Here is a 26,593-nt window from a genome sequence, read left to right as displayed (position 1 = left end):
ATCTTGCTGCTTGGTTTGTTTCATGTTCATTTTAAAATACTGTACAGTGTGTTTTTTATGTAAAACTTTCTGAGACCAGGTGGGTCCAATTTAAAAAAAGAAGTAGCGTTACCAGAGAAAGGTTCCCAACTCCTATTGTTCCAAGCATCACATCTAGAAATATACACATTCAGATTGTACTTAAGTATTAGATTTAAGTGTCTTGTATAAAACCAAAACAAGTGAAAAGATTAACTAACTAGTAGTTTGCAAACTAGAATGAAATTGTTTTGTGTTTTGTCATTAGTCTATTTTTCAGTAGCCAAGCCCTTACACACAGGCCTGCCTTTTGTTTGGCATGCCATCTACTGTACTAGTGTTAGTTAATGTTGAAATATATTTTGTTCCAATATGTTTTTAAAAAGTGTGTTAAATCCTTGCTGCTGTCACGTACTGCTCTCTATTAGCCTGTACCAGCTTCCTCAAACTCGGTGTAGCACTATTGCCATCTTGTGGTATATATTATGTTTTGCACAAAATCAATCTAAAGAGTCGATTTATCTCAAGGTCATCAAAATGAAAATCTGACTTAAAACGCTTTTAACAATTGTTAATTTTACAGCAGTAGGATTATTTATAATTAAACCTGCTCTCCTTCCTCTAAAAGGAGTGCTAACTGAGATTTTACAATCAATTTTCTTATATCTTACCAGTAACAGGAGAAGGATCCATTTTCTTGTATTGAAAATCTTTAGGTTCTTTGCATGTTGTTGTTGGTTTTTTGGGTTTTTTTTTTTTTGTTTGTTGTTATACACTTTCCCGGAAAACAAACAAAAAACAAAACTGGTTTATCAAGTATGACACTGCAGATAACAATTAAAAACAAACAAAGAACCAAACGCTTTGACAGAAGAAATGATAATATAATCGAAAATATTGCTAGTGCTAACAAGAGGCAAGAAAAATGAAGGGAGAGTAGGCAGTTCAGTCTCTACGCCCTCCATTCTTTGTCAATATCAGTGTTAAATCGTGAGGTGGTTTTATCATTGTTAATCTAAGTTTATTTTCTGAGTACTGTGTGATAAAATGATATAAAATAAATAAAGGGAGCACAGTAAAACTATTCAGGTGTGTGGTACCTAGTTTTTGCACTCCTCTAGCCTGCGATATTGAAACCCAAACATGTATTAGTGTCAGTTTATTTGGAAGAAAATGCACTTTGTCAGACACGCATTAAATGAAAGATAGATACTGAAAAATGTTGGTGCTCTATCATGTTACGCTAGGAATAGAAACAGCTGTTTATCATTAAATAAAGGCCTACATCAATAAATGTCAACACATGGTTTAATTTGACTAGCCTGGCAGAAGCTGCCCTGCCAGCTCCAGCGATTTTAAATATTTGTAAAGATAGATGCATCAGGTTGAGATTAAAGAGTCCATTCCACTTAGCCTCTAGTTTCAGTAATGCGTCCTTTCCCTGTTTTAGGTACCGGCTCAGTGGCATGGTCTTACCTGCCTTAAGAGAATGGTTTGAAAAAACCTTTGGAGCAAGCCTGGAGCACAAAACACCAGCCAGGGTACACATTTATTGATTTATTTATGGCAAATAGTGCAGTACTATAGTTACTAGCAAATCAGCTTTTTTTATTTAAAGTTTTAGTCTGATAACAGCAGCTTTTTGAATTTTGTAAAGATTGAAACCTTACTCCATCTATTTACCTTTGTCTTCTTTATGGAATAGTCTGCTCTTGACCCCAGTGAAGTCCCACCACCTATTCTCAATGAAGGATTTGTCCAGGACCTTAAAGGTACTGCCATACCATTCTCTTGTGAAATCGAAGACAGAATCTTTAGAGCTCATGGTAAGGAAGTTTGTATTTCCTCTCTTAGTTTTGCTTTTAAGAGTGACTGTTTTTAAACACTGTTTTTCCTCTACATTTTTCCATAGGACACTGCTTACATGAAGTATTTGCACTTCGAGAAGGAAAATTTGAACGAGTCCCAGATTTGGTGGTGTGGCCAAGTGAGTTTAAAAAAAAAAAATGAATAAAGTTTGCCGTAATGAAGGGGTTAAAGTCACTACAGTGAGAGTGAGTAATATTAATATGTATGATTTGCTACATGTGCCGTTGCCTAATAAGAGGCACCTAGGGATCTGACATCTAGTTTTTGATTGTTTCAAGTAACTAAGTACAGAATGTAAATTATGTTCTTCAGATTGATTAGCAAATGTCATGGCTGTGCCTATTTTATCATGCAAATGAGTTGACTGGTTACTGAAACTTGATTAGCAATGTCCCAACTGAGCAGCAAATCATAGTGATAATCCAAGTGCTCCTCTACTTTTAAATTGGAAAATGGAAATCCATGTATTCTGCCTACCTCTTGATATAATTTGTTACACAGTTAACATCCCTGAAAAATCTAAAAGCTCCTTGTAATGCGGCCTTGTAGATACTTGTAGATATTATTACTGACATTCTTAGGTGTTTTCACATCAAGTAAAAAATGTACAGTAGATGGGTACAGGTAACTAAATTTGGTATTTTTTATTTTTTAACATCCAGTCTGCATTTGAATATTTTGTATTTCCTTTCTCCTGCAGATTGCCACAACGATGTGCAGAAAATAGTGGAACTGGCTTGCAAACATAATATTTGTGTTATGCCTTTTGGTGGTAAGTATTGCATAGATGAATAATAAGGGATTACATAAGTACAGGTAGTGAACCAAAAAATGGAAAAACCTAGGTAAATGAGGGACACCAAGTATATTGAAAGCAAGGGCTTCCACATTGGTGTGGCTCATGCGTTAATTAAGCAAATAAAATCTCTGCATGCTTAGGGTCATGTATAAAAATGCTGGACAGGCCTGGTTACCTATAATTATGGCTAGCATGGCTGCAAAAGGAGACCTCAGTGACTTTGAAAGAGGGGTGATTGTTGGGGCGCGTTTGGCAGGAGCTTCAGTGACCAGGACAGCTCAACTTGCTGATGTTTCACGAGCAACAGTGTCTAAGGTGATGTCGGCATGGAACTCCAAGGGAAAGACATCATCAGCAAAGGGCAACAGTGGGCGGAAGCACATACTCCAGGATCGTGATATCCGTGCATTAATTCGAAGTGCAAAGCAAAACAGGCGAGCAACTGCATATCAATTGACTGCAACTTTCAACCTGGGGCGCGAGCAGCCAGTTTCATCAAAAACGGTCCGCCGAGAACTCCACAGTGGGATACCATAGTGGCCCAACGCCCTATTAAGTGACTTCACATTGGTATTTCCATTTTTTTTGTTCACAACCTGTACAGACATAATACTTAGGGGTATTTTTTGGCTTTATTCCTGTACCCCTAGTTTTTTCATTTCTTCTTTTTGCAAGGTACTCCCAAATCTCCCCTTTGGTTAGCAAGCTGGATGACATACAGACATGCAGACATATGTACATACAGACATACATTCAGACATTGTGTCCATTTAGAGATTTGCTATACAGTATTCGAGACATTTGTCAGGACTAATAAAGATCCGGTTGCCACCCATAAGTGCTGCTGTGCTGTCCTTACTTTTTTTTCTTCACATTTGAATGCGGTTTTCTGCAGTTTTAAAGATTCTTCTGCTTAGTACAGTAGATTATCAATGATAAATCAATTTGTCATAATCACTGATCTACCAGAGCGTAGTGTTCTTTCATATCGTTTCAGAAATCTAATTAGTCAGCAATACAGAAATTTCTAATGACTCTTGGCAGACTATTTGTTTAAGTGAAGGAAAAATCTGTTCCCTTTTGGGTGAAGTTTGGGTTGGAGATGCAGTTTTAGAAAGGCAATACAGAACTGCTTTTAAAGAGAGATTTGCTGGAATAAATGTAGCGACTGCACTGAGGTACTGCTTCAGTGGTTTTCTGCTCATTAAAATACAACATCAGTACGCTACATTTTGACCGTCCTTGTCTCTACCTAAAACTACAGGTTGTCCTTTCAAACTCATAAAAAAACCTTATGGTATACTTCTAAAGAGTTCAATGAGCCATATATGGACAGCCCTGCTGTATAACATTTAAATTCTCTTCCCAACACAGATACCAAGGTTCTTTACAATTGTAGAATACAGAAACATTGAAATATCTGTAAAGAAACTCTCTTGTTATAGCAGTTACAGCTGCTATCAGGTTTACATTTTAATACAGTTTAATGCAAGTTCTTCTCCTTATTTTGTCTGCACTGCCTCAGAGCATCAGTGTGCTGGGGGAGAACAACTTGCAACTGGCACAGCTGAGCAGGACTGTTCAGAGTGTTGATATTAACCAGTGAGAGAAGGGATAGAAAGGTAACATGTCCTTGTTTCCAGGGGGGACCAGTGTTTCCAATGCTGTGGAGTGCCCTTCAGATGAGAAGAGGACCATCCTCTCCTTGGATACTTCACAAATGGTAGGTGATAAAACTCCAGGAACTAAAGCTTAAATACATAAAACTCAACCCAGCAGACCAGCATCTGCCTTTCTTTAGAAATAGCAGGACCAACTTAATCACACCATATTATCTTTGTTTGTATTCACTAGGTTTTGAATGGGGTTTAGTCTGTGTATATGTGGAATTGTGTGAAGGTTATACAATCTGTATACCTTATACACAATAACAAACCATTCTTTCCATTCACGTCCACAGACTGGTGCACATTGTACAGAAATGCGTATGTCGTATCATGTTTATAAAACCCTAACTGTTACTGAAGTCTTAAAAGATACTGAGAAGGCTTGCTCATACTTTTTTTTTTTTTTAAAGTAAGTAATTATTTTGCCAGCTGCTTTTTTTTTCCACTTCACCAAACAGCCAGCGTGGGCATTTCATATTGGCAGGGATTGCCAGTGTCTGAGATCTCAGGCTAAATGGAGAGAGCATGTGGAGAGTAGAAGGGTAATGATGCAGTGGGTGCTGTGTGGATGTTGGGGTTGAAGTGAATTGGCAGGGCATTAAGAGACGTTCTCTGCTTCGCTCTTGCCTGCTTTATGCTGCCTCTTGGGAACTCTTCAGCACTGCCTACCTGGAACCTAATGAGCCCTAAAGCACAGCACACTATTATTTCAGACTCCCATTTCAATTACAATGTATTCAACAATCTGAACTAAATGATTGCTTTAGAAGTTGCAGGATTTTGCAATGCTATACTATCAATAGCATGAATTCACGTTGTGGTCCTAAACTCACAACCCTCTGCATCACAGAGTTAGCGGCATTAACACCAGTGCAGTGACCTCTCTATAACCATATACTTTACACTGAGAAACAATTTGTTTTCTTGTTTCCTTTTACTCAAGCAGAGTACATTCAGTTTAAAATGTGGTGAGCACAGTGGTGAAAAGCAGGATTACACCTAGTTCAGTTATATTTATTTATATTAATTATTGTGGTTGGGTGGGTCATTCCTTTCATGGCAAGATTTTAGTTTCCATAGTGAGGTGTTTGATGTGGCTCATTTTGATGTTCTGATATTAAAACTCCTACATTTAAATGAATGCAAGGCTGGAGTAATTGGAATGCATTTAGAAACTGGAATTCATTCAGATTGGACAGCTTTACAGATTTCTACAGCGGACCAGCACAGACAGGTTCTGAGTCTCTGTGACTGATATGCAACTGTTTGAATCACGACACTGATCTAAATGGTAATGTTAGGTTGGCAGGATTTATAGTTCAGCCCAGAAGTCAGAGGACTTGACTGTTTCTAATTAAATTAAGTGAGATAAAATAACAATGGCGGTATACCAGGATATAAAAATCACATACACTTTTATTTGCAATTTGACATTTTATTTTTCATCATCAATTAAAAAAATGTATGTGTTTGATATATTTTTAGTGGTTTTCATATACAGTAATTAAAAGCTTTTAAATAGTATATTTATATAATGTACACTATGTATATACATTATTCATCTGATCGTCTTTTGTAATACTTTGTTACAGAATCGAATATTGTGGATTGATGAGAAGAATCTAACCGCACATGTGGAAGCAGGCATTGTTGGACAGGATCTGGAGCGGCTTGTAAGTCACATTTATAACATTAACACTGCAAGCTGCTTTTCACTTGAAGCGATTGTGTCTAACACAGTTATTCCATAAATCGTACCTGCTTTGCACCTCCAATAGCTACATAGGTCTCAAATGTGCAGTTTTGAAAGGAACACATATTATAGCAAACGTGGCTTGCAAATAGATTATAGACCATATATAACGATGGGAAGTGCTTAAGAGGTGGGATTTATGGAATAGTTTTGTTAATTACATTGTTGTTAACTGCAATAAGAATGTGTAAATGTTGTCCCACCTCAAATATAATACTGCGATGAGGAATGTAAACTCCGCAGAAGCTAGGGATGGGAATTTCGAATAGTTTCCTATTCAAATACACAGGTTCCAAAATATTCTTGTATTTGATTCCCCGAACGCTACCAGTCCTGCTCTTACGCTTCCAAGAATAAAAGGCAAATGTGACTGTGTAGTACAAGGAGACAGCATATGTGTAAGCCGGTAAAGTTTAAGGTCACTCTTCAGAGGAGCCAGCCAGGTTCACGAAGTGTACAAACAACGTCCAAGATGATATTTATTTGTTAATACTCTATTAGGCACAGGGTTTCCTTTTTGTTTACTGAATTAAAATACAGAACTCAATGAAACTTTTACAAGACGCAGCTGGACAGCAACGTCACAGCGGGCATCTCCTCCAATTAAAGCAACAGTAGCATAATGCTGCACAGTACAAAACAAAGTCCCAAATAATCATTTTTGTAGTATTCAGAATAAAATAACACATCTCATATAGCAATCTAAATATTCTACATCTGTCAAATTCAAACAAATAATAACATTCATAACATAATCTGAATAGTGCAGACATTGGGACCTGGCCAAAATAATAGAAAATGCATTCCAACATTACAATAGTTTAACATTACTACCAATTACAACTAGCCATTAAGTACTGAAGTCAAGTTACTTAGTTTATTCAATAACCTGTAAAATAATTCAAAACAAGGAACATACCTGGTTGTACTTTTAATGGTCAGTGCAAATGTTGACGTTACTCCATCCACTCACAGAAAGTCAACAGTAGATGTTTTACATTGAACTGCAGTCAATAAAAAAAAAAAAAAACTCCTTTCTTATGAGTCACTGCGTTGTTCTACTTAGCATTTGTTATGTTTTTTATATTCATCATAAAGTTAAATTGCCTTTCTAATTTCAATGTTACCTACGTTTGGCTTCCTTCTTTTAGCACTTGATATATAATATTTTATTTCAGTTTACACATTAAAAGGTCGCTGGTGCCATGCTCCCAGACCCGGAAGCTGTTTCACGACTGCTTAGCAACATCTGCTGTGTGCAGTCTACAGGGATCTGTTCACATTAGCTAAAAACAAGGCAACACAATTGGCAACAATTTCAAACAGAATACGTTTACTGTAGAATGTTGCTGTTACAAGCATTTCATAATTTATTAGGTTCCTTGGATTTATGTCTGACTTAGGGTTTAAGACTGACTTGTCAAGTGTCAGCATCTAAAAAGAAAGACGTGTTTGCTTCTACTATTAGCTAATATATAAGGCTTTTCGCATACTCAAATATCTGATATGCTATTCGAATAGTTTTTGTTTTTTATTTTCATGTATTCGACTACACTGACCCATTTTGGTCTTCAAGCATACGGTTGGTTTCTTAAGGCCGAGGCAATCGTGGGACGGATGGTGGCTGAAGGCCGTCAGATCCTCAATAAAAAATATATATATATAATTTTTTTTTTTTTTTTTTAATTGAGGATTTGAAGGCCTTCAGCCACCATATATATATATATACATATATATATATATATATATATATATATATATATATATATATATATATATATATATATGTATATAATGTATATGTAGTATTTCTGTCCCTTTGTGTATCTCAATTCTGATTTTGTATTCACTGAAGAATTCCTGAATTCTAAAATTGCAAACATAAAGGAATATTTATTGAGTATAAATATTGAGTCGGCTTCTATTGAATACAAAGAGGTGAAAACTGGTAGTGAGGGAAGCAAGTGGTGATAATGTAACGGTAGTCCCGGGGAAAATGTGGGTGCATTACCTCACTTGGCAGAATGTTGAAGGGCATTGATTGAAACTCAGGTGCAGAACAGATGGCTCCATCAAACTAATTCAGAAAAATGGAAAACTACAGCCTGTTTGATGTACAGGAATGTGTGTTCTGCATCTCAAATAGATGTCGGTATTGTATATAGAAAGCTCCATTTCATCTACCAGATGGCTTAACATTAAAACTCATCCTTCCTTGAGAAAATTATAAACCATGGCTGGGCTGTTTTGATTCTGGTCTGTAGGCTTCCTGCATGTCTCATTTTCAGTTAAAGAGGATGGATAATGGAAGAGTTTAGTTGGCCTGCTTGTGTGTTTTTTATGACATATTCATTGGCACCTTTTTGGAATGCATTGTTTTCATTCTCCATAGGCTACTTTTTGGACACATTATTCTTACTTTCATGCCAATATTATACCCAATGTAAATGCAATGTGATTGTTTTAATGGAAAAAACTGGGTTTTTTGCTCATGCTATTTTGCTGCATGACTGGAAGTACTGTACGACTGCCTTTTATATAACAGTCTGAGACATTCTAGGTTTTATCAGGTACTTCATTAGACCTGACTCTGTAACCCATGTGTCTAATTGAGCTCCCAGTAAAGCTACAGTATATGAATTAAACAAACTGCTTTAAATTATTGTTTTGATTCCTAATAAATATGTTCTTACGTCTTGTTAGCAAGTTGCATTGCTGAAAACAGCAATGGTTATATTACTGAATAGGATATTATATGTAGTGAATGAACTTGAATGAGATTCATTTCGTCTTTAAAAGATAGTATGGTAGACATTGATTATATACACTGAGTGTACAAAACAGTAGGAACACCTTCCTAATATTGAGTTGCACCCCCTTTTGCCCTCAGAACAGCCTTAATTCGTCGGGGCATGGACTCTACAAGGTGTTGAAAGCGTTCCACAGGGATGCTGGCCCATGTTGACCCCAGTGCTTCCCACAGTTGTGTCAAGTTGGCTGGTAGTGGATCTCTACTCCGAATAGCTCGTTCCATCTCATCCCACAGATGCTCTATTGGATTGAGATCTGGTGACTGGGCAGGCCACTGCAGTAAGCTGAATTCACTGTCATGTTTGTGGAACCATTCCTGGACAATCTTAGCCTTGTGGCATGGGGCATTATCCTGCTGAAAAAATCCATTAGCAGATGGATACACTGCTGCCATGAAGGGATTCACCTGATTGGCAATGATGTTCAAATATCCTGTGGCATTCAAACGTTGCTCCACTTTTATCACGGGGCCCAATGTGTGCCATGAAAACACACCCCACACCATCACACCACCACCACCAGCCTGCAATGTTGACACGTGGCATGATGGATTCATTTACTTTTCTCCATACCCTAGTCCTCTCATCAGCGTGAAACAGCAGGAACCGGGATTCATCAGACCAGGCAATGTTTTTCCAATCCTCCAGTGTCCAGTGTTTTCGTTCCTTAGCCCACTGCAACCCCAGTTTCTTGTGTTTTGCTGAAAGAAGTGGAACTCTATTAGGTCGTCGGCTGCCATACCCCATTCGTGTCAAGGTACGACGAGTTGTGCATTATTTTATGGGTCTTTCGTCACCAATGCTGTACTGGACTGTCAGTTGACTAACTGTAGCCCGTCTGTTGCTCTGCACAATTCATGTCAGCCTCCTTTGGCCTCTTTCATCAATGAGCTGTTTTCGACCACAGGCCTGCCGTTGGCTGGATGTCCTTTGGGTGGTAGACCATCCTTGATACACACGGGAAACTGTTGAGCGTGAAAAACCCAGCAGCGTTGCAGTTCTTGACACACTCAGACCGGCGCGCCTGGCACCTACTATCATACCCCGTTCAAAGGCACTAACTGTAAATCTTTTGTCTTGCCCATTTACCCTCTGAATGGCACACATACACAATCCATGTCTCAATTGTGTCAATGCTTAAAAATCCTTCTTTAACCTGTCTCATCTACACTGATTGAAGTGGATTTAACAGGTTACATCAATAAGGGATCATAGCTTTCACCTGGATTCACCTCGTCAGTCTATTTCATGGAAAGAGCAGGTGTTCCTAATGTTTTGTACACTCAGTGTGTGTGTGTGTGTGTGTATGTGTATATATATATATATATATATATATATATATACACATATATATATATATGTGTGTGTGTGTATATATATATATGTGTGTATATATATATATATATATATATATATATACATTTTCTATTTGTCTCTGACATGCTTTCCTGTAATTATGTATGTCTTACACACACTGTAAGATGTAATATGAAGAAAAGGAAGTACCATATGTAATTTAATAACATTCATTTAGATCATGCATTTACAAAACAAATTATTTTGTGAAAGTAATGAATGCTTGCCTGTCTCAGGTCACACAAAATGTTTTAAATCCTTTCAGATTTCAATGCCTGTGTCTGCCTTTCAGGTACGTGTTGATTCATTGCATCCTGAAACCAACGCCAGCATAAGATCTTTTTCGGTGTTTATTTTCCTTTTAACAGTTTGCCATTAAGTCTTAAGCCGCCACATCCAAATTACCAGAACATTCTGTTAAATTAGCGGAAAAGAACAACACAACACGAAACGGACACATTGGAAGCTACCTAGTTCCCAGGCAAGTGCGAGAACGAAATGCAAGTTAAACTAGCATCTCGGGGAAGTGATTAATGTCATTCCTTGCTCTAGTGTTCGAATAATGAAGAAGGTGAAACAGAACCATCAAGTCAATCAGGACATCAAGGTAAAAAAAGCGACCTTTGTCTAGTAATTGACAGCTTAATTAAGATATTGATTCGGCTCAAAACACGGTCACGTGAACAAAAATAAAAACCTAAAACTTAAAGCTCTAGTTCTTTCCGTTTCAAAATAAGCTGTATCTGCGTATTTCTAGTGCCAAATTTTTCAGCAGTTTTTACTGGCACTTACTGTCTTTACAAGTTTAATAACTTTAATTCTGTCATCTAGGGAGGACCTTTTGTTTATCCACGCTTTCTCTCTTCCTTTACAAGAGAGGGCTGTTTTATTGAATACGGGTAAAAAAAATTCCGTTGAATTTAGGACATACCATTTAAAACCATATTTTTCTTATAACAGTAACTCTGTATAAGGGTGCTTAATACAGGTTTGAGTCCGTTGCTGGGTAAGAGAATTGTGGTAGCTGGTCGCTTAATACAGTTAAATAAAAGCACAGATATAATTGGGAGGAATTTAAAGTGGTCACTTAGACCAGGTGGTCGCTAAATAAAGGTGGTCACATGAGCAAGTTTGACTGTGTGTGTGTGTGTGTGTGTGTGTGTGTGTATATATATATGTATATATACAGTGTATATATATATGTGTATATATATATATATATATATGTATATGTGTATATATATATATATATATATATATATATATATATATATATATATATATATATATATATATATAATATACACACCTTCTCAAGAGTAAGTGCTGTGGCAAGATTTTTTTTTCTTTTTTTAAGTATGTTCTGTATTTTAATTTGGCTTTTATTTTACTCCTTTAAAACAAAATATTTGTGAATGTTGATGAAGCATGTTCAGGTTATGAAATTAAACTGTCAAGGCTGGAAAGCAATATGTTTGAAAAGTGTTTTCTAAAGGTAAACCTCTATTCTATCCTCCTAATATTTTGGCATTGCAGTGTAGAAATGTTGCCTTGTTACTGTGGTTACAGGAGACAGCAGTCTTATCACAATTTTATATATATATATATATATATATATATATATATATATATATATATATATATATATATATATAATGTAGTCATTTGGGAATTGTTGTAGGGTATAAATGGAGGAGCACAATATGGGCTACTGCTCTTGTACCGTTTTAACAGGAGACGCACAAGAAACATGATGACTCCATATTGATATAGTCTGAATCCCTTGATCTTAGGAATCACCATTTGTTGATGGTGATGAGACACAAGTGCACACACCTTATTCATAAACTGTACACTCATGAACAAAGGGAATGTGAATTACAAAATCCATTGCAATTTACATCCTTGTAGAACATTCTGAAAATGATAATTCAATTATAATTTACTTCCTTGTGTGCTCTCTTTTTATTGTAGATTTGTTTTGAAATAACCACATTTGTTGGGTAACAATGTTTTATTGTGGCAAACATAACTGTTGGTTGACTATTATTATTATTATTATTATTATTATTATTATTATTATACCATACATTTTATCACTAAGTATTTGTATTTTTCAAGTTAAGGTTGAGTAAATAATTTTATTTTGTGTACTATTCTATATTGTATTAAATAATGATAAAATCAGGATTAAATAAATCATTTTCATCAGGATTAACACATTTCTTTAAAGAAAGTAACATATTCAACCAAAGTTTAAGGATTATTCAACCAAATAAACATTATTAGGGCGCATTGAAAGGTGAACAAATGTAAAAATGAGATATGTTTTGTCATCTATAATAAATAGCTTTACAGGAAACGCACGTTCTTTCCGCAAAAAACAGTCAAGTCAGATACACTTCAGAATTCTTAGATCCTCCTTATATCCTTCCTCTTATATCCTCTCTCACAAATGACAATGATAATGATAAATGTTCCTGGCCAATCAGGGCTGTATTAAATGTGACATCATCATCTACCTGGTATTATTTTATATATTATTTTAAACATGATAAACAGTAAATGCATTGCAATGATTTACTACAGAGAAGACTGCCCTCCACTGTTCCACCGCAGAACATCACGTCAGAAAACTGGTTCTAGTATACATCAAGGAATATATATATATATATATATATATATATATATATATATATATATAATTATTTGATAAACAGCCATTAATGTATAATTAGAGCACAAGCACGGTGTATGATCCTATATTGTACCCTTTATAATTTTCGCTCACTGAATGGTACCACAGTTGCAATAAAAGTCAGAATAATCTGGTTAACACATTTCTTTCATCCCCATTTATTTAATATACAATTTTACACTGGGGCTGACAAATTGCTGAGTCAGGACCCCAAACAGTAGGCTTCATTCTTGAAACTTAATTGCATTTCTTTGGATGCAAATAATTAAAAGGTAGTATTTAGGAATCTTTGTAAACACTCATATTCACGTTGTATTGGGCAAAGTCATTATAAATAATACAAAGTAGTCTGCACTGTAAATGTTTATTATGTTACTATTTACTTCCCATCTCAGCATAATTGTGTGCCGTTTTAAAATGTTTTATAGTATCAAAAACATTAACCTCAAGATAAAACTATAATTAATTACTCACAATAATACACTTTTTTTTATTAAAGCCAGCATAAAAATGATCCAAAGGGACTCTGTATAACTTTCTGTCGCTTTGCACTTTCTGACTCTTGTGTTTTCCTTTGGTTTTCTGGTGCTGTAAGAAATGTATCTAAACCCCAGAAACACATACCAGAGCATTTATACTTCTAAACGCAGAAACATTGTGTTTCACTGAAACGACAAGTTGAAAACAGCAAGGATCATGAGCAGCACAGAGCGCTCTCAATAGGCACAATCGCCAGATGCCTGCTTCATCGCTATATATCAGAGTGGAAATCCACGCATTCGAAATTGTGCATACGTAAAGGTGGAAAATGTGGATGTGATAGATTCTGTGTTTTTTTTGTTTTTTTTTTTTTTTAAATTTGAGCTGCTAAACAAAGATTAAATAAGTATACATCGTGGTTTAGAGAATGTATAATACTGTTAATAAAAATTCAAGATCATTATTTTCTCTTACAATGACCCTTATGAAGTACCCCCAGGGGTACACATACCCACGGTTGAAAACCTCTGATCTAATACAACAGTTTTTCTTAATGTTCCTCATCACTGTCCCTCATCTTGCTGGAAATAAAAGTGGGTGTGTACTAAAAAGTTGATTGGCGTTTGCTGTACAATATAGCCCTTTTACATTCTGCTTTGACCGCTCCATAAACAAGTTATGGTTACGGTTATCGTTACCGTTCCAGGCGTGACCGGGGCTTTACAGTTTAATAAATGTGGCGTATTAGCTACTCATTTCAAGCTTGTATCGCGATACACGCAGGTGTTGTAAAGTATCGCAATGCATCAATACACGATGAATCGTCTCACCCCTATTCATAAGGTGTTAATACCATATTGTGGGAAATATCGCAAAGCTGTTGAATAATAACATCTGTACAGTTCTGCACATTTGTTCATCTAATAACTGGGGAATTGGTTGGTCTTTTTGAAGTATCTGGGCTTTTTATGCTCCTGATTTTCCATCCCCAGCTCAACGAGAGTGGTTACTGCACAGGCCACGAGCCAGACTCAATGGAGTTCAGCACACTCGGGGGCTGGGTGGCCACCAGAGCCTCTGGCATGAAGAAGAACATCTACGGAAACATTGAAGACCTGGTAAGTTTAATTAGGGGTGTTTATTTAAACTGAAGCCCCTGTATTAGTGAAGCTAACACACTGCATAGGCTCTCAACCAGTTTTGGCCCTGCTTGTGTTGATTACATGTGTTCATTACTAGTTCATCTAAGCTAGTGGTATTATGGATAAAAACCCATCTCGTTAACCAGGGGGTCCTGGAAAGCAAGCACACACAATCAAGTGACAATCTTTATGCAATACAAAATACAATACACATACAGTCCTCAAATATTATTAAAATAAATTATTACATAACCTACCATTAAAACCTAAATCTTAACGCATACAAATACAAAGTGTTCCTTTGTTTGCTGTGTTTATCCTAAGTAAAAGTCCTGAGAAACACCAAATTGTATCTATCTAATTCTTAATCAAGATATAAACACTGAAAAGGGTAATAAAAAAGTACTGAAAACATGAACTTTAGTTTTAATACATAAGTAGCAAAATATCCTCACCACCTCCTGCGAGCGGCTCTTAAAACAGTGTTCTAATTTCATGGCTATTGAAGAAATGTTGTTAGTTATGGAATAGTCCACCATGTTGTAAAAAAAGGTATTTGTTGAGCATTTGTAAATACATGAATGGGGCCTGTTCACAGTACTTCTTTTTAATCTTAGCATTTTTTTATTTTTATTTTTCTGTTGGGCAGGTTGTTCACATAAGAATGGTGACACCTAGAGGTGTGATAGAGAAAAGCTGTCAAGGACCACGGATGTCTACAGGCCCTGATATCTATCACTTTATTATGGGATCAGAAGGTATTTCTTATGTCATTTTATTTTTATACCACTGAACAGACCATATAAAGTGTATACACTTTTTTAATATTATTTGCTTAAGTAGCATGAAATGAAAGTTTTGTTTTATTTATTTATTTTAACAAAGACCAGATCTTTTTGTTTGGAATCCAGTCAAGCCAGGCCTCTGTTGAAACTGATCTTTTGAAAGAAGTGGAAAAGTAAATATCCCCCAGAACTTCCCAAAAACTATGCTATGAAAACTTGAAGCTATGATAAATCCTCAGTAGGTTGTACCAAATTTTAATAAAGATACACTGAATTAGCCAAAAGTTTTTACAATCCTTCTGACAGGCATGTGGAATGCTGATCATTATAGACCTTTTCCTTCTGTAATGAGGGAAATGTGCAGTTTGTGTACCAGTTACACGCCTGCCCTTCTTTGTGCAGTTTTGCCCTTTTCAGACCCAACAGAGAATACTACCATATGCCAGCTCCTCCCAGCTTAATTAGGGGATTCTGGACTCAGTAGAGCTTCTACTGCCATGGTAATGTTAAACATCTGCCTGCAGCCATTAGCCTGCTCAATATAAAATGTTGTAGATCCTAAAACACTTTGACTAAATATTTGAACACAGCTTTCAATTGTCTATTTTTGTATATGTTGGCATTAAATACAATGCAGTTAAAAAACAAAATAGTAACTTTGTTAGCTGACCTTAAATCAATTTTTATTAGTCTTCAGGATGCGAGGAAAATACTAGTAGTGATATGGGGGGGGGAGAGGAAACACCTAATCATTAGCTGTTCTCCCTCTCTGTAACCTGGAGATTTCAGACAAACTGTGCTTTGCAATGTTTGTATTCCTTGTCAGTCGAGAAGTCTGTTTGAGGATTGGAGCTTGCTATGGGACACAAAGCAAGCTAGTCCCTGTGGTAATCTCTTTGATTGAAAACCCCCTCGCTCAACACTCTGACATTTAAGAAGCATGCTTATAATCTCTCAAGATTTCAGTATTTGCTACGAAAGTGCACTGAAAAAACAACAGCAGCATGTCTTGAATGTTTTATAGGATTGTATTGATGTTGCTATTAAATTCAATGATTCTTGCAATAAGAATCTTGGGTGCTTGGATATTGGTATTATGTCAGCAGTGTGGAGTAGTGGTTAGGGCTCTGGACTCTTGACCGGAGGGTCGTGGGTTCAAATCCCGGTGGGGACACTGCTGCTGTACCCTTGAGCAAGGTACTTTACCTAGATTGCTCCAGTAAAAAAAAAAAAAACCCAACTGTATAAATGGGTAATTGTATGTAAAAATAATGTGATATCTTGTAACAATTGTAAGTCGCCCTGAATAAGGGCGTCAGCTAAGAAATAAATAATAATAATAATAATAATGTGCCACTGTGACAGAAACCGAATGATCTTTGGTCTTTGGTGGTAAATCGCCCTCCTGACCTGTGGGGGCGCTAAGTAACCGGAACAGAGTACCCTGGACTGTTTGGTCTGACAATTCATTCCCAGGGTTAAAAGGAAGTCAGTCATCTGGAAAGGTGGCGGAGCTTCGGTGCACTAACTCATCGACCCTGAAGGGAAATGATGTGGCAGCCGCGGATTGGAGGAGTGGCTGCAATCGTTTACCAAGGGGTCATGTGTGACAGTATAAAAACTGTGGAGTAGTGGTTAGGGCTCTGGACTCTTGACCAGAGGGTTGTGGGTTCAATCCCTAGTGGGGGACACTGCTGCTGTACCCTTGAGCAAGGTACTTTACCTAGATTGCTCCAGTAAAAACCCAACTGTATAATGTGAAATAATGTATAATGTGATATCTTGTAACAATTGTAAGTCGCCCTGGATAAGGGCGTCTGCTAAGAAATAAATAATAAAAATAATAAATAAAAAGGGGATGAAGCGACGTAATCTGTTCCTTCGTTTTGGTTAAAGAACAACCTGGAAGGACCTGTGTTTTGTGAAATCGTATCGTGAGTGTTTGTTTTGTTTTGTCTCCAATTGTTGCTTGTAATTTAGTAGACGGCTAAACACATCCGGAGCTGTCGACAGAGGCCAGCACCAACCCAGACAGCACTTCACTTGTTACAACAATAAATTGTATTATAGCACCGCGAGCACTACAGCACTCACCCAGGACTGGTGACCGTGTTTGTGTATTGTGTTTGTACTATTGACTGTGCTTATTGTTTTGGAACTGCAATTTTGTTATTTAAAACAGTGCAATACCCATTGCTGGGTATTGGCTCGGAAATATTATTTACGGTCACCTGACCTGGATTATAAATCAAACTGCTTGCACTTGGATTACCGTTGTCTGCCTTTTCATTTAACCCTTTGCGGTCCATTTATTCAGTGCCTGTCAGGCGCATCAGGTCCAATTTATTTTCACACAAGCTGTTTGTTTTTCATGTGCTGTTTAAAAGTAATTTTAGTCGCAGTAAAACAGGTTTAAAAGGCACTGCATATCAACAGGACACTCTGTAATGCATCTCCAGCCCTGCCCCACTCCTTGTTCACTGTATTTATCACATACCTCTTCATAGTAGTGCATACTGATAAATCATCTCCTGGTCACTCATTTTATCACCAAACTCCTCAATAATGCTATCCAAGTCATTATTTTCTTTGAGCGCTAGATGTGGAAACAGCTGTCTTGTTTGTTTATGTCTGTAGTGAAGGGACTGTGTATTGCCCAGATCCGCCTTCGTTTTTTTTTTTTTTTTTTTTTTTTTACAGGCGAAAAAAAGTGACGGAAAGGAAAAATTGTAATGTCGGTCCTGGTCCGACATAGGGCAGCAAAGGGTTAATCAGCGCATCACTCCTGCACCTGTACACTGCAAGCCACTTTGCCACAGCCACACAAAAGGAAATGCTACGAAATTGTATTTACCATAATACAGACTTTTGTTTTTGCTTCAGTAATGCAATTCTTCCCGTTTTGAAAACATTTACAGTACATTATGATTTCCAGACTCAAAGCCATTGAAGTTCTATGAAATAACACATCAAAATATAATCTGGGTTGTATTTATGCTCACAGAACATGAATCTTCCATTCTAGGCAAATATATACATATTCATTAGCTCTGCTCAAAAGAATTTGTTGTCTTTTGTAAACTTGATTGATTCTCTGTGTGTTTTTAAAGTGCTGCAACAGGGTGCACAAGTTACTGAAGATACCGGCTTCAGTGGTCCGAAATGCATCTGCAGGTCATCAGGAATTGTGAAACACTTGCAACATATTGTATTACTGTTTTACAGTTTTAATGTATGGCTTCAAAATGCAACTATTACAACAAAGCTGTGTGTACAGTATCTAGATCCTTAACTTCCTCTAATTAAAAAGATCTGATGGTAACGCAGTAGAAATGCTTTTGAACTATGTTGCTGTCAAAACCCATTTTTTACTGCACTGCTTTTTATGTGTTTAATTTTCCATAGCAAATTAAAGCCGCTTTTATTAAAGCAAGGTGAATATAAATCAGATTAATAATCTATTACATTTTACCCCCCGGTGACAAAGCACAGCATTCTTGGTAAGGGTTTTGCTGACTGATAAAATCCCCAGTATTGAGTTTTCTGATTGCTGTGTCTCTGGCTGTTATTGGATTTTTAGACATGAATAATCCCATTTTCAATTTAAATTGGTCAGATAAAGTAACCATAAACAATTGACTTGTGTAGTTTGCACAAACTTGAAAGGTAAACGTTTACAATGCAGATTGATTGAATTCCCTGTTTTTTTTTTGTTTGTTTTCTTTTTAAAAACACGTTTTCTGTGCTACTGCATCTTTCATTGTGGATAATGTTATGAGTGAAAACAACAGAAATGCTTTTTTTTTATTAAATAGGCATTCCTTTTCTTACGGCTGTTTGGAACTGTAGTGCTCCTCAATTATGTACAGTTTTTGTGTAAGATAGATTCCCTTGTGGCTGTTTATAATATTTTTCCATCGTTTACCCTTCTTTGCACCCTGTTGGCCTCAGGATAGCTGAGGTCATTTCAAGTTTTTCACCACTTTGAAGCCGCTTTGCCCCTCAGTTGGTCAAAAAGAAAATTAAAGCAAGCGGGGGGAAAAAAAAGGATGGTTACAGTGATGTGCAGGAAACGTCTGCAACCTGCTATTTTTATACCTTCTTTAATTATGTAGAAAATGATATGCATTTGATTTGGTCAACCTCAATGTTAATTCAGGAAAATATTACAGTTTTCTATTATGAAAATACAATTGCGTGTAATTACACCAACAGAAATGTAATTTTTCACCCAGTTGATTTCTTCACACTTGTCCTGGCACACAGAGTGAAAGTCCAGAATGTTTTTTACTCCAGGTCTTTTCAGACCACATAGTGAATGAAAAAAAAAAAAAGTTCACAAATGCTGTAACACAGGGGTAAATACTGAAGGACTGTTCAACGTTCAGAAATAGAGAATGGGAAATAGTCCAGTGTAATTCTGTTTTGTAATCTTCAGTCAACAACTTCCTAGTACTTTGGGCATGTTGGCTATTAAAACAAAACGGTTCTGGAGAAGAGAGCAATTACCCACTGAAGCAGAAACAATGCATCATTTGTTGTTGGACATTTTATTTATTTTTTGTTAACAAAATATTATTGAACTACAGACCCTGAGGCAGGGGCATGGGATCTCAAGAGTAATGAGGGATTACATTCAGCAGTTAGGCCACTAGAGAGCAGCGTGGAGTGTCATATTAATGGCTCATTAACACACAGCACCCGCAGCAACTGCTAATGGCTGTGGCTTTCCAGTTGTTTATGTGTAATTATTGTAGTTGTAATCAGTAATGAGTTTCACTGTTGGAGTTTGTGATGGCAGTGAAGGTTTATCTCACTCAGTTTTTGGTAAATAATATTGAATGCAGGGAATGTAACAACATTTTTTTTTTTAAATGATAGGTGGCTGTGAAAGAAGACACACTAGCAGAAAATCTGTTTAAGAATCTAGGTCATTGTGGCCTGCTAATGTGTGTGTCTGTCCTCCGTAGTTAGGCTAATGAAAACCATATCTTCAGGACTGCGCCCTCTGAATTTGGTGAAACTTTCACTGTAATGATGGCTGATTGAGTGGTCTGTTCAGTTATGAAAGTGCAAGCCATTTTTTTTATAAAGCTGTGCTGTGCATGAAGATCTTGGCGACCTGCCTTTTCAATGTTATTTACACACCGTGTTGCACTTGGGGCATGCTGTGTAACTGGGCCTACGTTAAAATTAAAAGTATTTAGTTGTGCTGTTTTACTGTGAATCTCATTATCAAAGACAAGTCTACATGCAACAGCTTACCTAAAACCATATCCAGATTTTGTGTTTTGTGTGAGTTGTGTGTTGATCCCCTCCTTTTAGTATCACACTATACATTAGCAAAGCAACAAAAGTCCCCTGTGTTGATTACAAAAATCTAAGCAGAGTTATAAAATATTATTGTTATTTATTTATTTAGCAGACGCCTTTATCCAAGGCGACTTACATAGACTAGGGTGTGTGAACTATGCATCAGCTGCAGAGTCACTTACAACTACGTCTCACCCGAAAGACGGAGCACAAGGAGGTTAAGTGACTTGCTCAGGGTCACACAATGAGTCAGTGGTGGAGGTGGGATTTGAACCAGGGACCTCCTGGTTATAAGCCCGTTTCTTTAACCACTGGACCACACAGCCTCCTATGAGTAATATCTAGGCATTACAGTTAGAGTGGCCCCTGGCACAGACTTTAGCAGTAATTTAAAAAATACCATAATCCATTTCGCTGTTCTAGTATTGCCATGCCATTGACCATCTCTATCGATATTTAGCTCCCTTGGGAAAAGGTATGATAAACAAACATACTGAAATGTGAAACAATGTGAAGCTGGCTCTTCTGAGTAAAAGCATTATAATTTTTCTGCCTTTTTTTTTTTACATGAACGACAGACAGTTTATCTGCAAGTTAAGTTGCATTTAGTGTATTGTGAGTAATGGAATTTTAATTGGGAGATATTAAATTTAACCTTGTTACTCAGGCTTTTCTGTGTGGAAATAGCTTGATCGCCTGCGATGGTGCACTCTTTGTTTGATTTTAAAATGGCAAAATGTTACAAAGACAAATACATGTTTAAACCTGGCTTGTTTAATAAAATGGGTGTACTGTAGTTCAGCTAATGGATGAACTGATATTTTTTATTAATAGTATAAAGACAATTAAATGGCACAGTGCCCTGGAAATCGCAGCAGTGACTGACCATTTGATCTGAGGCCTGAAGCCACAGAGAGAGAGCGCTTCACTGCTGCTGCAGTTCAAGGGGCAGCAGGATCGCTCACTGAGCTAATAAATTACCTCTAATGTGTATCTGCTGCCTTCTATTTACTTCCTTTTGTTTTTTCTGTCAGTAAATCCCAAGCATTATTACCCCTAGAGTAGAGTGAAATCTGCTCAGTAGGGTAGAGACGTGTATTAAATATTATTGCTAATGCACCAAAGCATACAATTTGGTAATATCTATTTGTTAACGCATAACATGACAGAATTAAAATGTGTTTGATTTGATAGAAAATGGTCTGGGGAAATCTTTATTGACCGAGAAATGATTTCAAATCCCCCTATTGTTTGTCTGAACTATTGCAATTTGTTTCATGTAGGAACGCTGGGTGTTGTTACCGAGGTCACAATAAAAATAAGACCGATTCCAGAATATCAGAAGTATGGCTCTGTGGTCTTTCCCAACTTCGACCAGGGAGTGGCCTGTTTAAGGGAAGTAGCCAAGCAGGTAAGTAGCAGTAGAGCTGTCTTTTTAATATGCTTGTGTGTGACAATTAAAACGTCATGATCCAGTTCTAGTATTTCCTTTACGGTCTGGGGTTTATGTTAAAGTAACCATGTGCCATGACATCTGAGCATCTGCTAGCCCAGGGCTAAAGGCAACGGAATTGTAATTTGCTACTTCTACTCTTTTAACTTTAATAAGGGCACCAGGAAACCCTACATGACTTCAGTTCCTTAACAAATACCATTACTGCTCTCTGAAAATGTAAAACATCTTGCGTCTCAGTGGCTCAGGGGTTTACTTTGAAATCTAAGTAACGGTGAAACACATGGACACAGAAACACACACCCAGACTGCATTTACATTTATTTATTTAAAATGTGTGAATAAATAGGCAGATTGAGTTTGGTTTTAACTCTCTAATTACTACAGTATCTGGTGTGCAGAGCACATGGGGATAACTCTTACCATGATGAGGTCCAGCACATCCTTGCAAGAGCAAAGGATAACTGTATTCTATTAATTGAATGCATTCGTGTAACTACGAGAATACTGGGATACGTGTTCCATCTCTGTTTATCCACAGAGCAAGGATAGCCCCAGCAGTGACAGTATATGAAAACCTATAATGCAGCCATTGGATAATGTGGTTTGCACCAAACTATAGGCAGAGTTATGGTCCTGTGTGATTTTAAGATGTAACGATTCAAGCATTACGTAAGGCCGTGAGACTGGATAAGAAAATGTTGTGCCATAGATCAATGTATTACTTGCTGGCGGTTCACGCCTTGTAATAAAATTGGCAGATCAGTTTGATCGTTGTAATTGATAGGACTCAATGCAGTCTCCAACTTCATGAAGACGTTCAGCCAATTTTTACTAAAACTGCTGTAACCGGTGAAGCCGAATCACAGATGAAACCATTATTGACCATTAAGCTGTTGAGATTTGTGTGGTCTTGGACAACCCAGTCTCGGTGGAATTTAGTCATTACTGCAAGAAGGATAAATTAAGCGCCAGCCTTGCTTGTTCTTGCCAGTGTACAATTAAGTTATTGATCATTTTCCTGTGTTTTATTGGGATGGTTCTCTGAATGCTTCCAAAAAACATGAAGAACTCTCTGGAGAGGGGTCCCCCTGTGCCCCCCTAAGCATAATTTATTTTCAAAATGCATGGGACTTAGTCCTTGTTAAAAGGTAGCTTCTTAAGGTTCAGAATTGCCTGCATTAATCCATAATAAATCACTATGTTTTGCACAGGTTTATTAGAGGGTAATCTTCTCTAATCTAAAGCTTGTTAAAAATGCTATGGGATCCTTCTGTTTTAAATGTATCTTTTGTGATTTTACATTCTTAATTCTAATAAACCATTCTATTAATAATAAACCAAAAATCTAAATGGGAAACTGAGATTCTTCTGCAACTCTATGAAAACATTACATATGACTGATTTTGACATTTGTGTTTCAAACTAAATTAGCAGTCTTCTATATATTGATATTTTGTTAGTCAGATCATTGATCAGATCTGTGTATCTTATCATATACCCTAAGAGTGTTTACTGAAGGACAATGAAATGTGGTGCAAAACTCAGCAGTGTGGAGTAGTGGTTAGGGCTCGGACTCGGACTCTTGACCGGAGGGTTGTGGGTTCAATCCCAGGTGGGGGACACTGCTGCTGTACCCTTGAGCGAGGTACTTTACCTAGATTGCTCCAGTAAAAACCTAACTGTATAAATGGATAATTGTATGTAAAAATAATGTGTAAAAAATAATGTGATATCTTGTAACAATTGTAAGTCGCCCTGGATAAGGGTGTCTGCTAAGAAATTAATAATAATAATAATAATAATAATAATAATAATAATAATAATAATAATAATAATAATAATAAGGAAATTAGAATACTTTACTTCCTTTTGAAAAATATGAAAGCTTTAGTGTGTTTAATGACAGACTGTTTGTTATAATTGAATATCATATTTTATTTAAACAGAGATGTGCTCCAGCCTCTATTCGATTAATGGACAATGAACAATTTCAGTTTGGTAAGACTTATGTTTTTTTTTTTTTGCATTTTAAGTTGTGTGTGTGTGTGTGTGTTTAATGAATCGAGTACCTTTTCTTTATGTTGTTGACAATAATAATAATAAGAATCTATTTTAAATCATTAGTATTTTTTACAAATGTGATCAAGGATTTCATGAATAATGCTTGTCTGTTAGTAAAAATACATTTTACTAAGACATTATAATAAACTCTAAGTACTTTAATCTAGAATGAAATTGCCACTCATAGTATGTAAACATTGGTAAAAACATGTCTGTATGTTGTTATTGAAAACCTCTACTATGTATAATCTATACAGTAAACATTCAATCCATTTAAATTTGAAAACCTGCATCATAACAGTGCATGGCCTGAAGTGGACGTGCAGTACAGATCTGTCAGTATTGTGCTGTATGTAATTAATCTAGAACTCGCTGAAAGACCCACATCATGGGATTTCCAGGCTGTTAATCATTGCATTGGGGTTGCACTGGGATCTCACTGGTAAATTCCTCATTAGGATGGAAGACCTCACTGCACACCTCCATTGTGACAGGGGACTTTTTTTTTTTTTTTAGTGGCCTGACAAAAAATGGTGCATATTGGACTTTGGTTTAAAAACTTGATTAATCTGGCCCTTAGTCTTTAACAGATCAATTTCTGACCTTACTTTAAATTAACAGTTTTAAACAGAATGGGAGACCCTTTTTTAAATTTAAACACCCTGCTGGGTGGTAGACTACAAGTGATAACAGTGTTTCCCGTATATTTCAGATGTGTTCATGTGTTGACCCCCTCAATTGGTTTTCCAGATCGATTGTTTCACAAACCCTTTCACCCAAACTTACACATTAGCCTATTTACATTGTGCTTGGTCACGTTTTCTTATAAAACATACATACTCTTAGGTTTTAACTTAACGAGAAAAAAGTTACTTTTTGAATTATCTTTTGTTTCATGCAGTTTTTCTAACACATTCTTAAAGTGAATATTAGAGTTTCACCTCAAGCAGACACCCTTAGAAACTGTATGCTTCCCTTGGGACCTCATTACTTGGTTACTTGCAGTGTATTTTCGGGATTTCTACAATGTTTGCACATGTTGGCGCTAAGCAGGCAGGATGAAGTGTCTCCTGGGTTTTTGCTAACAGCTAAAATACAGAGCCATATAATAACTTCCACTGCATGGGCTTTTAATGTTTGTCTTGGCTCCCTAATTATCTCAGTCTTCTCAATGAGCCGGTCAGGCATTTCAACATTTTGAAACGCCTGAGACTAAGCTGAATATGAGGGGCCTGAATTTGTAAAATGAATACAGCTATAGATATATTGATGTCCTCAAGATGAAAAGAAAGGATTTAGCTCTAATGATGTTAGAAGTAAAGCGAGAAGAGGCATATTTAGTACGGCACATTGAGATTTCCTAATTGCTCCCCTGTCTGCCTATTCAAAAATCCATTGATCGTATCCTTTTATCTTTCATAGTAGAAATCCGGGTTTGTTTAGTGAGTTTCCTCCTGATTCGTTGTTAACTGTATTTCCATTAAACAGTTACCCTTTCCAGAGAAGTATGTGAAGTCAGTCGATTTATCTGATTGTTTAAGGAGCTACTGTACATGGACGGTTGAGCCATCACCCCAGTCTACACTACCCCCTCTAATTGACGGCTGTGTATTTAGGGTGTTTAGCTCGTTAGGTTTCTAAAGGGATGATACTGTCTGTTGTCTGTTCACAAACACCAGTGTCTAGTTAATTATATACCTGGTGTTTCACTTTATCTGCACATTTTTGCTAGCTAAAGTTCTTGTACTATATGGCTTTTACTGTTGTGTTGGCTTATTGGCCAAACAGTATGGCAGTGAGTGACAGTCTCCTTGTTTCAATCTTCTCTGTAGGACATGCTCTGAAGCCCCAAGTATCTTCAATTTTTACTTCGTTTTTGGATGGTTTGAAAAAATTCTATATTACAAAGGTATGTCGACGTTTATGTTGTCTGTCATTTAAAACAGTTTAGCAGGGCTCTGTCTCGTGAAGGTTTGTATAGCAGTGGAAGACATTTTAAAAAGTCTAATCCTGCTAATTCACTGATTTAAATTTACAGATTTTAGATCATGCTTTTGGTGCCTACATAAAAAGGGGGGTTTGATCTAAAGTATTCTGTGTAATTCAATAATCACATAGTAATGCATGTGTGTTTTTCCACTCAGTTCAAAGGGTTCGATCCTAACCAGTTGTGTGTGGCTACCCTATTGTTTGAAGGGGACAGAGAGAAAGTTCTTCAGCATGAGAAGCAAGTCTATGATATTGCTGCCAAGTTTGGGTGAGCATTACTCTGTGCACTCATTTCCCTCTCAACTGGCATCATTTTCATTATTGGGCTCTTGAATATTGTACATTTAAAATAAAGCCGGTAAAATAATAATACTATATATATATATATATATATATA

At 36.7% G+C, this 26,593-nt stretch overlaps 1 protein-coding gene across 1 annotated transcript in view; it reads left to right on the top strand.

Moving 5' to 3' along the window:
• Positions 1-26,593, top strand: part of LOC117426120 (alkyldihydroxyacetonephosphate synthase, peroxisomal-like) — a 46,710-nt gene that overhangs the window by 6,146 nt on the left and 13,971 nt on the right. Inside the window, exons 3-14 of the mRNA XM_034043438.3 lie at positions 1,469-1,559; positions 1,724-1,844; positions 1,931-2,005; positions 2,588-2,659; positions 4,330-4,409; positions 5,946-6,026; positions 14,443-14,568; positions 15,242-15,350; positions 21,974-22,101; positions 24,093-24,144; positions 26,040-26,116; positions 26,352-26,464. Coding sequence (XP_033899329.3) covers positions 1,469-1,559; positions 1,724-1,844; positions 1,931-2,005; positions 2,588-2,659; positions 4,330-4,409; positions 5,946-6,026; positions 14,443-14,568; positions 15,242-15,350; positions 21,974-22,101; positions 24,093-24,144; positions 26,040-26,116; positions 26,352-26,464 — 1,125 coding nt within the window. The remainder of the gene's footprint in view (positions 1-1,468; positions 1,560-1,723; positions 1,845-1,930; positions 2,006-2,587; positions 2,660-4,329; positions 4,410-5,945; positions 6,027-14,442; positions 14,569-15,241; positions 15,351-21,973; positions 22,102-24,092; positions 24,145-26,039; positions 26,117-26,351; positions 26,465-26,593) is intronic.

The sequence above is a fragment of the Acipenser ruthenus genome, chromosome 11 (assembly GCF_902713425.1).
Source record: "Acipenser ruthenus chromosome 11, fAciRut3.2 maternal haplotype, whole genome shotgun sequence".
In the NCBI taxonomy this organism is placed as follows: Eukaryota; Metazoa; Chordata; class Actinopteri; order Acipenseriformes; family Acipenseridae; genus Acipenser; species Acipenser ruthenus.
This window is presented reverse-complemented; position numbering and strand designations above follow the sequence as displayed.